General features: G+C 50.5%; 1 protein-coding gene across 1 annotated transcript in view; it reads left to right on the forward strand.

Annotated features, from left to right (window-relative positions):
• ASAP1 (ArfGAP with SH3 domain, ankyrin repeat and PH domain 1) overlaps positions 1-14885 on the forward strand; it is a 311506-nt gene that overhangs the window by 266538 nt on the left and 30083 nt on the right. Inside the window, exons 20-23 of the mRNA XM_042780911.1 lie at positions 3342-3457; positions 3566-3633; positions 4822-4929; positions 6553-6781. Of these exons, the coding sequence (XP_042636845.1) occupies positions 3342-3457; positions 3566-3633; positions 4822-4929; positions 6553-6781 (521 nt within the window). The remainder of the gene's footprint in view (positions 1-3341; positions 3458-3565; positions 3634-4821; positions 4930-6552; positions 6782-14885) is intronic.

Genomic DNA, 14885 nt, shown 5'->3' on the forward strand with positions numbered 1-14885 from the left:
GGAAAGCTGGGGGGCAGTGCATGGATGTAAATGAGGGGGGAACAACCCAGAGAAGAAGGGTGCGGATAGTTGCACAACTTGAAGAGTGCTGTCAGTGTCACTAAGGGGACGTGTGCAGACTGGTGCTGCTGTACGTCTTGCTGTGCATATTCACAACAACAACAAAATAAATAAAGTAATTATATTTTTTAAAAACCCATATGGCTATGCAACACGAAGAGTGAACCCTGATGTGAACTGTGAACTTCAGTTAATAATAATGGGTCAGTACTGTTTCTTCACTTGTAACCAGTGTCCTGGAGGAATGTAGGATGTTAGTGATGGGAAAACCAGTGTGCAGGGCACAGGGGATGTATGGACTCATTTTCTGTGCAGTTTTTCTGTGAACCTAAATCTGCTCTAAAAGGAAAGTCTGGTTACAAAATCATGGTGAATACCAGGAATTTAAAGCTCTGTGCTTACTGTTCTGGTTCCCTAGTGCCACTCTGACAAGAAATACACCACAAATGGGATGGCCTTAACAAACAGGAGTTTATTCTTATAATTTGGAGGCTTTAAGTCCAAGTTCAAAGTGTCAGGCTCCAGAGGCTGGGTGAAAGCCCCTCAACCTTGGGGTCTAGCTCTGCCTCCTGCTCCTGGCCCACTGGAGCTAGAGGCTTTTCTTTACTCAGACAGCTGCTGAGGCTGAGAAGCCTCAAGGTTGACAAGTAAAAAGGCACAGTCCCGGTTACCACACCACACAGCAGGTCCTTAACTCAAGTCCATTTTAAGTCCCAAGGTCGGCAGAGCATGGCAGGCTGCTGAGCAATAACACTGCTACATGCAGGGTCCAAGCGTGCCGTAGGCTAGAGACCATTCCTAACACTTCTCCTTATATGCAGGAAGCAGACCGTATCCCAAAGGCAGCTACTCAGCTGCTTGTGGTAGATTCCACCATGGAGTTGATTGCCAGTCTCATCATGGGAAATAACTACCACAAGCTACCCAGCCACTCAACCAGGCCCAGCCAAGTTGGCACACAAACATAACTACCACAGCTTACTTTGTGAGGGGACCCAAAATTTGGGGTTCGATAGTCCAGAAGGGTATATTTTTAACTTTCATTTTTTGAGTGAGAAGTTTATATAGAAAGGTTAGGACTTGCCATGTTAATGTCTGCTATGGTTTGAATACCAGAATTCTGTGTCTGTTTCAAGATTTTAGAACCAGGCAGGCAGGGCCTATGGCACGTAGACATAGGATAGTTGTAAAGTTTAAATGCATTAGTATAGGTCAAAGCTAGAAAACTGTGTGTGTCCCATGGGGAGCACTCAGTAAATACTACAATCGTTTAAGGAGCCCTGATGGCTCAGTGGTTCAGCACTAGACTGCTAACCAGAAGGTCAGCAGTTCAGACCACCAGCCCCTTCACTGGAGAAAGATTAGGCAGTCTGCTTCCAGGCAGTTTACAGCCTTGGCAACCACAGGGGCCTTTCTCCTCTGTCCAGAAGCTCGCTGTGAGTTGCAGTCAACTCGGCAGCAATGGGTTTGGGTTTTTATATTACTCTATTGTTTTTATATGTACTATACTGCGAAGGAACTGTTTCAAGTGCTGAGGAGCAAGGATGTCTCCTTGGGGACTAAGGTGCGCCTGACACAAGCCATGATATTTCCAATCGCCTCGTATGCACGTGAGAGCTGGACAATGAATAAGGAAGACCGAAGAAGAGTTGATGCTTTTGAGTTGTGGTGCTGGCGGAGAATGCTGAAAGTACCGTGGACTGCTAAAAGAACTAACAGATCTGTCCTGGAGGAAGTGCAGCCAGAATGCTCCTTGGAAGCAAGAATGGCCAGACTTCGTCTCACCTAGTTTGGTCATGTTGTAAGGAGGGACCATTCCCTGGAGAAGGATGTCATGCTTGGTAGGGTGGAGGGTCGACGAAAGAGGGGGAGGCCTTCAAGGAGATGGATTGACACGGTGGCTGCGATGATGGGCTCAAGTATAGCAGGGATCATGGAGCTGGCGCGGGATCGGGCAGTGTTTTGTTCTGCTGTGCATGGGGTCGCTATGAGTCGGAAATGACTCGACGGCACTTAACAACAAAAACAACATATTGTTTGTAAAATTAGAAGTGATATTAGAAACATCATCATTTTCATAATAGTTCTCAGATTTGACTTACTTAGGTAGTTGCTAAAACGGCAAGGAGGCCACAAGTTCTGACCTCCTCTAACCCTACAAGGGAAAGGCAGGATTACCAGCAGTAACCCAAGGCCTATTACTGCAAGGCCAGACATGCTGCCTCCCTCCAGCCCTTTCTCCAACCGTTTCTCCCAAAACACCCACCACCTCTCTCCTGGGTTCGATAATTCGCTGCAGTGGCCACACAGAACTCACAGATTACAGGGTTTATTAGGGAAGCACCAGGCTACAACTCAAGTCCAGGAAGAACGCTCAGTCTCTCTCCCAGCCCACCGTCCCTCAGCCAAGAGTCTCTCACAGTCTCTTTTCCAGCAGTGCTGGTCCCTCGGTGTCTCACTCAGTGATGCGTGTCTCTTTCAGCTCTTTCCCAGCAGCACGTGTCTCTTTCAGGGGTGCATGTCTCTTTTGGCAGCACGTCTTCCTCCACCAGCAGTCAGAGTTCTGCCTCCAGGAGGCCTCCTTTTGAGCCTGGAAGGGTGGTCAAACTAGCCAATCACAGCATCAGAACCCTAAGCACGTGAGAGAGAGTGGGAACTTCCCAGAACATTGTGTTGTGCCACGCCCAACAGAAATAACCCAGGTGGGCGACTTTAAAATCAGGATCTCCTCCGTAGCTAATAGCAATTCCCACCTTAGAGTTTACAAAGACTTATGGGTAGAAAAGCCACACTAAGTAATTTACTACACCGCAGTAGTAGAAATAAATAGTTCATCTGTAGGTTTGGTTTTTTGGTAGCACAGTGACTAAGGCATCTGACTGCTAACCAAAAGGTTGGTAGTTCAAACTCACCAGCCACTCTGCGGAAGCAAGACTAGGCAGTCTGCTTCCATAAAAATTTACTGCCTCAGAAACCTGATTTAAAAAAAGAAAAAACTCATTGTCATCAAGTCAAATCCAACTCATAGTGACCCCTCCTTGGGTTTCCAAGGCAGAATCTCTACAGAAGTAGATTGCCCAGTCTTCCTTCCAGGTAGTGTCTGGTGGGTTCGAACCACCAGCCTTCTGGTTAGCAGTCAAATGCCTTAGGCAATACGCCACCAAGTTCCCAGTAGGGATCTCTGTAAGTCGGAATTGACTCGATGGCAGCGGGTTTGGTTTGATTCTTTGGTGGTTTTAAATAGTAGTATAATTTCTGCTAATAATACCGTGATTTTCCAGTGGGAACCTGGATAAGCAGACTGCCCTGGGAAACACAGTTCTGCACTACTGCAGTATGCACGGGAAGCCGGAGTGTCTGAAGCTGATTCTCCGGGGCAAGCCCACCGTGGATATTGGTAAGAGGGCGGCCACGGGCGTTACGTTGTAGTTGGATTGTCATTCCTCACCTTTTCGAGATCTAGCTTCACAGTTCACTTATGCAGTTTACCTTTCCCCTGTTTCAGTCAACCAGGCTGGAGAAACTGCCCTGGACCTAGCAAAGAGACTAAAAGCCACTCAGTGTGAAGATCTGGTAAGAGAGATGGAGCGGGAGAGTGGTTCCACAGCCAGGGCTTACAGAGGCCTTCTGTGAAAGTGCACCTGGAGATCAGAGGAGCCGGTTCATGTGTCTGGACACTGGCTAAAGACACTCCGGCCACACTGGGGTGGCCACGTCTTTGGGGGCAGGTGTGGCAGAGGAACTGAAAGGCATTTTGAGAGATATTGTTACTAGACAGGCTGTGGGTGGAGGTCATGCTTTTTGTTCACCAGACCACTGGCCTTGTCTGTAGCTTCACAGCAAAGAGTTACTTGGGAAGCCAGTTGTGAAGGTGGGGCCGATAGAGTTCAGAGTGCAGTGCTTTTCAGGATGTCAGGTACACTGCTCCCTCACCTCCCGCACACACTCGCCTTTTCTTGCCCCGAGTTCTTGCTGATGGGCATCCCTGGGTGACACCAACATTTTTAAGGGTGTGGCTGCTCACTGAAAAGTTGGTGCCACACAGAAGCACCTCGGAAGAAAGGGCTGTTGATGTGCCTCTGAGCGGGTCACAGCCATGACAACCCTACGGAGCACGGTGCTGCTGAAACAGGAGCCGTGAGTCGGGGTTCACTCTGTCAGCCGGCAAGGCTGGGAGTTCTCGCTTTGTAAGCCTGGCCCTAGCTCAGCACGAGTCTCCTCGCTGAGCAGTGGCTGAGGTAGGAAGGAAAAGTGACATCCCCTTGGGGTTCTGCAGATGTGTGAGGATGTGTGAGGTTCCGCAGATGTGTGAGGATGTGTGAGGTTCCAAGCCTGGCAATTTTCCTGTTTTATTCTGACAACAGTCCTTCGAGGTGGTTATCCTTGCCCATTTCACAAAAGAGAGTAGTGGGCTGTGCATTGAACTGTAACTGTCTGAGTCTAAGCTCTACCTCTTACCTAACACTGACTCTGATAATACCTTTCAGCTAGGAATTTGTGGTTTATTACTCATTTTAATAATTTTAAGAAGCTCTTTATATTGGAGAGACATCAAGTGAAGCACAGAGAAGGCTGTGCCTGGATTGGGTGCGGTTCCCCCTGAGCCTATCCTGTGGTAACCCTGCTGTGTAGTTAGTTTTACTACAGAACAGCTACTGATGATGAGCTTTTAACCAGGAATAGGGGGGTTTGCTCAATGTCTGTATCATGTTGGTGCTTTGATGTTTTCCTTAAAATCACGCACACCTGCTGTTATTCCAGCTCTCCCAGGCCAAATGCGGCAAGTTCAATCCCCACGTCCACGTGGAGTACGAGTGGAATCTTCGGCAGGAGGAGATGGATGAGAGTGACGATGACCTGGATGACAAGGTGAGTGTGCCTGGCGCCTGCATTCCTGAGCGCTTCCTCCAGTTTCCCAGGCTGTGCAGAAAGATGTGTTCTTCGTGAGGCTCGTGTCAGTCTCACAACCTGACCAGGACCACTTTCTTTGCTCTTTGATCCTTACGGAGCACAGAGTTTGCCACCTGAGAGCTAATTAATAAGGGACATGGAGCAGTTGTCACTTACCGGGTCCTTAAGTGTTCAGTGGGCAGCGTTAAGCGTTTTACCTCCGTTACCTCGGAGGTGTGTTCTTGTATAAACCCAGTTCTGTCTGACCGTCTGGGTGGTTCTCACCCTCTGAAGGCTTGTTTGTTTTATTCATAGGATGTGTATTGGGCATTTGCTCTGTGCCAGGCAGGAAATAGGGAATGTCTCAAGACCCTAAGCACTTCAAGAGAAGGCAGACCCGAGAGTTACTAGGTTGTAAAGCAGTGAGGCAGGCACCATGACATGAGGTTGGGGGAAGCCCCGAGTGGTCTCTAAAGCACAGAGCAACCACCTCCGCCTTGGCAAGCAAGGGAGCCCTTGTTAAGGAAATAGTGTTTGAGGTGGCTTTCTAAGCTTAGGTAGGAGCTTGCCAGACAAGGCAGTGGGGAGGAGTACAGTGTTCCAGGGAGAGGAACCTGTGCCAAGGCGAGGGCTGATGATGTGGCCTGGGATGTCTGAGGAAGTTAGAAGCCATTGTGTGGGTGCAGTCACGTGAGCTGGGGAGGGACAAACAAGGGCTGTCCTGCAGGCACACGGACCACATGGGAAGGGCGTTGTGGGCCTGTTGTATCCTTTATCCTGTGAGCAGGAAGAAGTCAGAAAAGTTTATTGTCAAGAGACAAGGTTTCCTACAGCTCTGGCAGTTGAGTAGAGAATGGGCTGGAGTGGAAAGAAACTGGGGTGAAGGGACCATTTGGGAGGCTAGTGCATCAGTAGGCGGTGGTGAGCGCCTGAATGAGGAGTGGGTTTGAGGGGTGTTCCGCAGTTGCCGTGCAGGACACGTTGGCTCTGGTTGTGAGTGGTGAGGGAGGGGACAAAGATGACCCAGAGGCCCCTGCCTTGGAAAGTGAGTGGGTTGGGATATCGTTGACCAGGAATGTAAATAGCAGGGGTGCTTCAGAGGCCACTGAGATGGGCGTGGGCCCCAGGAGGTTGAGGTCGCACTGACAGTCATGTGGGTCATCAGCATGTGGGCAGCTAAAGCGTGAAGCACAGGTTTGGATGAGTTTACTTTCCAGGAGGATGTGAAATGAAAAAAGACTGAGGACTGAGAATGTTGACATTTCAGGGGTGAGCAGGGAAGGAAGACAACTTACTGTGTTACAGATAGGTGGGAATCTCCTCCAGCTGTCCACGAATAAGAAGGTCTGTTCGCTCAGAGTGACACTGTCTGTGACCTTACACTTCTGAATGTTGCTGCTCACTCTGACCCATGTCTCGCTGTGTGGCCCTGGCCAAAGAGGCAGAAATGGGCCACTAGGATCCTTCCCTTGCACTGGGTCATGGCTATCAGGCCGTCACTGTGGCTGACCCCGGTTGCCGATGAGCGCACCCTGCCGAGGTTCCCCAAAACCTGAACGGTAGTCCCTGGTTGCCCTCTCACCCTGTTGTTTTCTCTGCCAGCCGAGCCCCATCAAGAAGGAACGCTCCCCGAGGCCTCAGAGCTTCTGCCACTCGTCCAGTGTCTCCCCGCAGGACAAGCTGGCCCTGCCAGGCTTCAGCACCCCGAGGGACAAGCAGCGGCTCTCCTATGGCGCCTTCACCAACCAGATCTTCGCCTCCACAAGCACAGACTTGCCCACGTCACCGACTGCAGAGGCCCCTCCACTGCCTCCAAGAAACGCCGGGAAAGGTACGGGATTTATGAAGGGCTTGGTGACTTGGTCCAAAGCTAGTGCCTGCCCAGCTTCAAGGTGAGTGTGGCAAGGCGCCTTGTCAGTGGCAGAGTATACGATGTGGCGTCATGACCAGCTTGAAGTAGACGCCCTGCAAGCACCTGCCGAGCACAGCAGAGGGACAGGTGCTGTGTGGGCAGCCCTCTCCCAGCAGCTGACATAGGCCTCCCAGTGGCCTTATGAAACGCACATTTGGGCCCATTTTACGGATGAGGAAACGAAGGTAGAATGACTTACCCAAGGTCACACAGCTGGTTAGTGGCAGAATTGATGTTCAGGCCAAGGGTTACGTAGTCCTAGAGCATAGACTCTCCTCTAAAGTATGGGGTGGAACATTCAGTTCTTTGAAAGGTTGCCTTCCTCTCCACCACGTGCGTATCTGTTGAGGATGTTAATGGTAACTGCGGAAGTTAGCGGTTACAAAGGTCTTGCCTTAGGACAGGCCCACAGGTGAGCACTTCCCCTGTCATGGTCAAGGGTGAGGCAGGCACTATAGTCACTGGCGTTATGCAGACTGGAGGACTATGCTGCAGAGGCGTATGATCTGCCTGAGGTTCTCAGCTACTTGGAATTCTAGCCCAGGTCCTTAGAGTTGTGTCCCGGTGTGACCGGAGCTCACACTCTTGTGCACTCTGAGGATTGTCACTCCTGTGAGCCACTCCCTGGAAAAGAGCTCACTGCGTTGTCAGACCCCTCTGTAGGACGAGCACCATGGCTGAAGGTCCGGCATGTTCTGTAGCTACAAAGTGCCTGCTCTGTGTCCACATCCACAGAGTGGGCCCTGCTCAGGAAGTCGGCTTGTCCCCACACCTGCACAGGGGCAGATGGAGGCCCAGAAATGCCACATAAAAGGGTCATCCCAGCCAGGGAAGAAATCAAGAGGTTCCCAGAGCTGTAGCTCTGAGTTTGGTCCTTGCTATAAGTCCACTCTGAATTCGCCCTGGGCTCAGCTCAAACCACCACAGGTTCAAGGGCCTCTCAGCACACAATGCCAGGACTATTGGAAGTACACTGGGGTTATTTTCTGGGTAATGTGAGCTTTATTCAAAACTCTTGTTTTTAGAGCTTATTCTCCATTGAAATCAGGTTATAAATAGAAGCTGTGTTCTTAGGTTCCAAATGGCCTCATACATCACAAAATAACAGAAGAGTTAAAGTGCGGCTGTGGCATGATCGGTGCTCGTCAGCGATTACCAGTGGCCCTAACAGTAGTAGCCCGTGGAAGCCAAAGGTTCAGCCCACAAGCATGTTCCTTACCATTCCATGTGTGATATCAGCACATACACCAGCATCAGGAGCCTTTATAAGTCGGTGGCTTACGAGTTGTAGGTTTGTAGTGCAAGACTTCTGCATTGCTGCATGCCTCTGGGGAACGCGGCTCTGTCGGGGCAACGGTCTGAAAGAGCAGTGATCCCCTCTGCTCCCCAGAGCAGACTGTGACACCCTGTGCTGTCAGGACAAGGCCTGTGCCTGTTCCCGGAGCCTCCGGGGAACTGCGAACCTTGGAGAGGGCCTGCAGGAGAAAATGATGCCAGCGTTCTGGGGACCAGGAAGCTCCCTCACCTCCTCCACCCCTTGCTGTAATTTCAGTTTCAGGGGCATACAGAGAACCCATAAAATAGTGCCAGACATGTCCCTCCTGCTTTGAATAAATTCTAACTAGCTTTTCACCAAAGGCCCAGAAGACAAAGACCGAATGTACTTAGTGATCCAGCTGCTGAAGCAAGTGCTCAGAGACTTGGCCGTGGCAGTCATGGTCAGCTAAGGACAGACTGTCCAGCCCCTCCCCAAAAGAGCCCCAAATTGAAAACAAATTTCTGCCTGGTTAAAATCCACGTATGTCCGGGCTGTTCATAGCAGGACTTCAGATTCGAAGGCTTGTCCTCCATGCTGTGAGGCATTAGGGGGCACCGCCTTCTTTTGACTTTTGTAAGTGACTTGAAGCGTGAGATAGATCCCTTCGCTAGCTTTGCTCACACGGCCTTACATTTGGAGAGCAGAGCGGGTCGTGTGTAAACAGAGGGCGTAGCAGCCGTTGTTGGAAATCGGCTCATAGTCTGTGCAGAGTCCTCGGTTTGCACCCTCCACTTTTTTACTTCACTGTCGAACTGGTAGAGCCATTTGCATGAAAACAGGAGGTTCTGAATCTGTTGCCTGGTTGCCTGTGCTCAGTGGCAAGTGCAGCTGAGGTCTCTGCGTATGTAGAAAGCATTTCCACACCCGATGAGGCACAGACAGACACTCAGGATCAAGTCCCCGCCAGCATGAAGAGCACACAGGCCAGCGGGGTGATTCTGAACCCAGCTCAGAAATACTGCAGGAAACTTCAGCTGCCTTAGCAGAATTCAAGGAAAACCTCCCATTAACCAAAGCCCACCTGTGCTTGCCCAGGGCTCCAATCACAGTCTCAGGAGAAGTCACCAGTTCCGGTCCCAGCCTCTCCATCCTTTACCTGCAGAACAGTTTGCTACCAGACCCCCTTCACATGTGAGGTCCAGAGAGATGAAGGCGGAGCTGTAATGCTGTAATGCTGTGTGTGCAGGTCTCACAGTGAGCAGCATCCCCCCACAAGGTTACCACGTTTGGTTGTTTTCAGCCTTTAAGCTGAAGTGATGTTACGGAGCCACGACGTTTTCAGTTTTGTGTATGTAGAGAATTTGAGAATTTGTTTGGGGGCCATGATGCCATAAAGGCCATTGCGCGGGGCGGGTACTTGAAAACAAATTCCGCTTGCTCTGGTTGGTTTGTCTGCTTAGTGTAACTATGTTTTTAAACAATTTAAAGCTGCAGAGCTATGGTTTTTTCCTGGTGTAGCATTTCATACCTGTTACATAGCAAAGATAAAAACATGTACCTGGCATAGGGCCTTATCTGTACATGAGCTTGTGGTGGAAATGACAGGAGCATAGAAAGCACGGCTTAGCTCCTCGGCTTTAGAGACAGGCCTTCTGGGCTCAGGCCAGAGTGACGTCACCCAAGTCTGCCCACTCCAGGTGCTGTGACTAGTGAAGCCCACACTTTGCAGACTCCATAACTCAGAGGAAGGATGTGCTTAGTGAATGAATGTGATAGGTCAGGTTTCAAGATGCTCATTTTACCTAAAAGGACTAACTTTTCAAACTTCCAGAAACATGAGCAGCTGACATGCTAATTACAGTTTATTTCCATCTGTTCATTAAGTGGCCCCCAGGAGTCAGGCATTGTGTAGTCACCACTGAACACCACATGGATGCCTGCAAGTATTCATGTGCGTTTCATACACATTTCCTGGAGCACAGGCTTTCTACTTCTGACAGGCTTTGTCCTGGGTCTCTGACTGGCCAGTAATCTGCACAAAAGCCACCCAGTCCGCAGTCTGGTGAGAGCGTGAATGAGTTCATGAACGCCTGGCATCGTGGGGAACACCAGAAGATGTTACCCTTGCCATCTGTTCAGGTGAAGAGTCTAAATGCCCTCATTAATCAAAGAATATGGCCAGAGAGTCACAAAGCCTCTCAGGGAGAAGAATCTGTGGGAAGCGTGACCACGGTTCCTGGGCCACTGGGAACTCCCGCAGAGCCTTGGAGACTTTGCTTTCTCTTCTTCCAAGAAGCCATCTTTCCCTTGTCTGACTCACAATAATGTGGTTCTTGCCCGCGTAACTGCCAGTCCTATTCCTGTACTTGTCTCATCGTAACATTTAGCCAGTCTTCCCGAGTTTCCAGATCTTCGTGGAAAAATAGAGGTTGAGGTCGACTTGCTGGGCCACTGTTGAGAGGATAGGTAATCACATCTACAGAGTGGCCCACAGAAGCCCCAGCAAGAGTGACCAGTTCTCCTGCGTGGAGTCAGATGGACAGATCCTCTAGGCAGTGGGGAGATGGCAGACAGCAGAGCGTTTGTGCCCGCCCTCAGGGAGCTTGCACTCTAGGTGGGAAGAACACAGTGGAATGTGCCAGCAGTAGGGGGCACTGCTGTGGACAGTGGAAGGAGCAGTACCTGTCACAGACTTGAAGCAGGGGTGTCCAGGAAGTCTTCATTTCACTTTCTCTCCCACTCTATGCAGGCCCTACAGATGAGCTGTCTTTGTAGTCCTGGCACACAGGTGCTCAGCCAGTGTTTGTTGAATGCATAAATGACCACATGGAGAATCCACAAGGAGATCTGGTAGCGTAGTGCCTAAGGCACTTGACTGCTGACCAGAAGGCTGGTAGTTCAAACCTGCTGGCCACTCCTTGGAAGGAAGGTTGGGCAATCTACTTCCGTAGTGGTACTGCCTCGGAAACCCAAGGAGGGGTTGCTATGAGTCAGGTCCGACTTGATGGCACATAACAGCAAGAACAGAGAATCCACGAGAGCCTGTCCTGGAGTAGAGTGGACAGTCACGGAACTAAACTGGATGTTGGGGTGGGTGAGGGTTGTGTGTTTGATGTTGACCTGCTAAAGCTCCTTCAGCAGAAGGTCTGCAGCAATGGTGCCAGACTCTCCCACTTGCCCTTGCAGCCACAGGCCGTCAGAGGAGGAGGGCAGAGAGGAGGAAAGGGAGAAGAGGTCCTCAGCATGTGGGGGGCTGCTGCCATCACGGTGCACTCCTGAGTGAGGCTCCCTGGGGACCTGTGTCCCTGTCAGCAGCGTTGTTCGTATGTTGACCACAACACAATTCCCTAGTTCTTTTAATCTTCCCATGGCTGCCTTCCTTGATTCGTGCTGGGTTTTGTATTTTAGTTCTTTATTTTGGGGGTGGGAGCCCTGTTTTTGTCAGTCTCCTTGAGTCCTTTCAGAATCATCTCACAGAAACCCCTTGCAGTGGCCACCTGGCTGTGATCTCTGCCTCACTGAGGATCACTGTGGCTACGTCACCAATTGCTGGGCCATGGGAAGGGGGGGCAAATCTTGGCCTTCTTGCAAAGCCCAGCCTCCAGGGATGGACAAGCAGTGGCTAAAGCACCAGCCCCAGGTAGCTCGAATCCCCAGTCCCACTCCTTTCTGTTATCGGGAGCACAGGAGGGGAAGGAGTAACAACTGAGTGCCTGGTGCCATTGTCAGTGGAGAATCGGCCACAGAGCAGTGGCGTCTTTTACCATCACGGCCCAGCCACTCCACCTCCACCACCCCTCTTTCCCCCTTGAGCCTGGAAATGGCTCTTGCTCCTTACTTCTACACGTGGGGTCCTTCTGTCTGTAAATGTACAATCCCATCTCTTTATCTCCACTTTTAAAGTCTTTAATACAAAGTTTCCATGTTTTTATGCTCTGTGTCATGAAAACCATTAGAAAATGATGGTGAACTTTTCATTTCTCTGGTGTGGAGTTGTATAGCTACAACTGTGTCCCTCATGCACAGCATGTTCACGTGTATAAATTACACTTCCACAGACCGTTTTCTCTGAAGCTGTTAAGATAATTTTCTAAAAACTGTTAAGGTAATTTTTAAAGCCATGCTCTAGAGGCTTTGTTTTCCTTTGAAATTTCAAAGGTGTGCTTTTATTTGGTGTCCAAGCATGGAAGGACTCTGGATTTTCTGCTTTACTGAAAATAAGATATACAAGGAGAGGGCAAAGAATCTTACAGACACATGGATTATTTCCATGGGTTATTTCCACAGACGTGGACTAAGTACCCGGCTGCTAGACGCTGCCCCTGGGAGCCGGGAGGGTGATAGAATATCACCCCAGGGAAGCTTAGAGCACAGGGAGGAAGGGAAAGTGTGTATCTGATATAAGGGAGAGGCAGCTTTGTGCCATTGGGTGTCCAGAGATAGAAGCAGTTACCCTGGGAGCAAAGAGGATAGATTGCAGACAGCTTCAGGATGAAGTCACATTTGAGCTCATCCTAAGAGATGAGGGTGCCGAGGTGATGTGAGAATGCTGTTATGTCTCTGCATTTTCTACATGGGGACAGCCTGGTACCATTCACAGAAAGAGAGGCAGGGTGTTGTCATGGCTGCGAGCCCAGCCTTGAGTCAGACAGAGCTGACTCTGGCCTTAGCCACTCATTAGCTGTGACTTCAGCCAACGTCCTCCACTGACCTGAGCCATGAGTCTTTTTTACCCTTAAAATAAACGATCATGGTAATTAACACTGGTACTTCATGAGGCGAGTTCCAGGTGTCACGCATAGGAAGCTCTGAAGTTGTAGGTCAGGTGCATTGTACTCAGGCAATGGCAGCCCTGGAGAAGGAAGCAGGAGGAAGGGAGGCGTGCGAAGTGTGCTGGTTCCAGTAGTGGATTTTTATAAACGTACGTGTTCCGATGTAGGGAAACGGTATTTGTAGGCTACGTAGGCAGGGTCCCTTGCTGTTGAAGGTCCTATCTGATGAGATTTTCTCTGACCACCTCTGTATTGTTTACACACGGGGGCTTTGGCAGACAGGGAAATGTCAGCTTCGGGGAGGAGCTCTTTGCGGAATATGCAGGGCTTTGGCCTGAAAACTGTGGGCTGTCAGGGTGCCCACAGCCCCTCTGAGATGCACACTGTTGGCATGTGGATAGGCCTCCTGAGCTCTTGTGCATGCTGGGTAGACTTGGCAGTGTAACTATCCATTCCAGGCACCTCTGAGGAGGAGGCCTTTTGTACTCAAGTAGTTTCAGGTGGGGACCCACCTGAGTGGAAGGCACCAGCAGAATGTCCAAATGTAATGACCAAGAGGCCACTGGGAGTGAGGGACAGGAACCCAGGAGGCAGCCCAGGTAGACTCACGGCTGAGGAGGCCATCTGTCTAGAGAGAGTTGCTACTGCCCGGGGGGAGGAGTAGAGCGGAAGATGGAGACCACCCTTAGAGAGCCTCAGAAGGGGGTGAAGAGGACTCACAGGAGCAGGGAGTGCCTGAGGACAGGCCCGCATCTCGGCACTTTCATCCACAGTGCCCAGCACAGAGCCTCACACACAGGCTCACAGTGCCTCCGTAGGGACCCTTCTAACAGCAGCTGAGTATAAAACTATGTCTGTTGTTGGGTACGGTCCAGTGTGCAAATCACAGCCACCCCATGTGACAGAGTAGAACTGCCCCATAGGGTTTCCTGGGCTGTAATCTTTACTTTGTCTCACGTACTGTGGACATGTCATCAGGAGGGACCAGTCTCTAGAGAAGGACATCATGCTTGGTAAAGTAGAGGGTCGAAATGGAGGAAGAGCTTCAACCCGATGGACTGACACAGTGGCTGCAGTGATGGGCTGATGTACAGCAACCATTATGAAGATGGCACAGGACCAGGCAGCATTGCACCCTGTTGTCCACAGGGTCGCTGTGAACCGACTGATTCCGTAGCACCTAACAGCAAGTTTTTATGGGAACAGATAGCCAGTTCTCTGTCCCACGGACCTGCTGACTGGGTTCAAATCACTGACCTTTGGTTGGCAGCTGAGCATTCAGCCGTTGTGTCACCAGGGCTCTTTCCGATGGGATTAGTGGATACGTACACAGGTAAGGAGGTGGCAGTCTACACAGTTGCATTGCCTTGCAATTGGCCTTGGTTCTCCACACGTTAACACTGGTTTAGAACCTCACAGTCTGTAACACACCTTAGCCAAGGATCTATTTGTAGGCATTTTGTCAGTTCTTTCCCAACTAAAGACGGTGTTTTCTGTGTGCGGGCTCCTCCTCCCCTGAGGAACTGCAGGCCTGGCTTCCACCGCTGTTGGTGGGGTTGGAGGGCTGCTTTCTTGCAGTGGCAAACTCGTTTCTGGATGGTTGCTACCTTGCTGACAGGGCTGCTCCCACCGCCATGCAGGCCTTCGGATGGCTGAGGTGCACCCTGTCCCCTGAGAAGACCTTTCAGCTATTTAAACCTCAGAGGTATTTAGAGCAGGTTTGGAAAACTAGACTGTGTCTTTAAGAAAAGCAGAAGCTTTGACCTCCTGGCCATTGTTGGTGGGGAGTTTCTTGGTTGCTTCCACAGGCCCTAGCAGGACAGGTCCCCGCTGTGCATCTCTGCCACCTTGTCACCGGGCCTCTCCACCCCTTTTTGTTCTCTCCTGAGTCGATCCTCAGATTTATCGTCTTGCACAGAACGGCCCCGTTAGTGTGAAGGACTGATTACTAATTGTGGAGTTCTTCTGAACTCTTCACACCTTACAGGTTTTT

The sequence above is a fragment of the Orycteropus afer genome, unplaced genomic scaffold, assembly GCF_000298275.1.
Source record: "Orycteropus afer afer isolate SDZICR_OR568_19922 unplaced genomic scaffold, OryAfe1.0 scaffold00069, whole genome shotgun sequence".
In the NCBI taxonomy this organism is placed as follows: Eukaryota; Metazoa; Chordata; class Mammalia; order Tubulidentata; family Orycteropodidae; genus Orycteropus; species Orycteropus afer.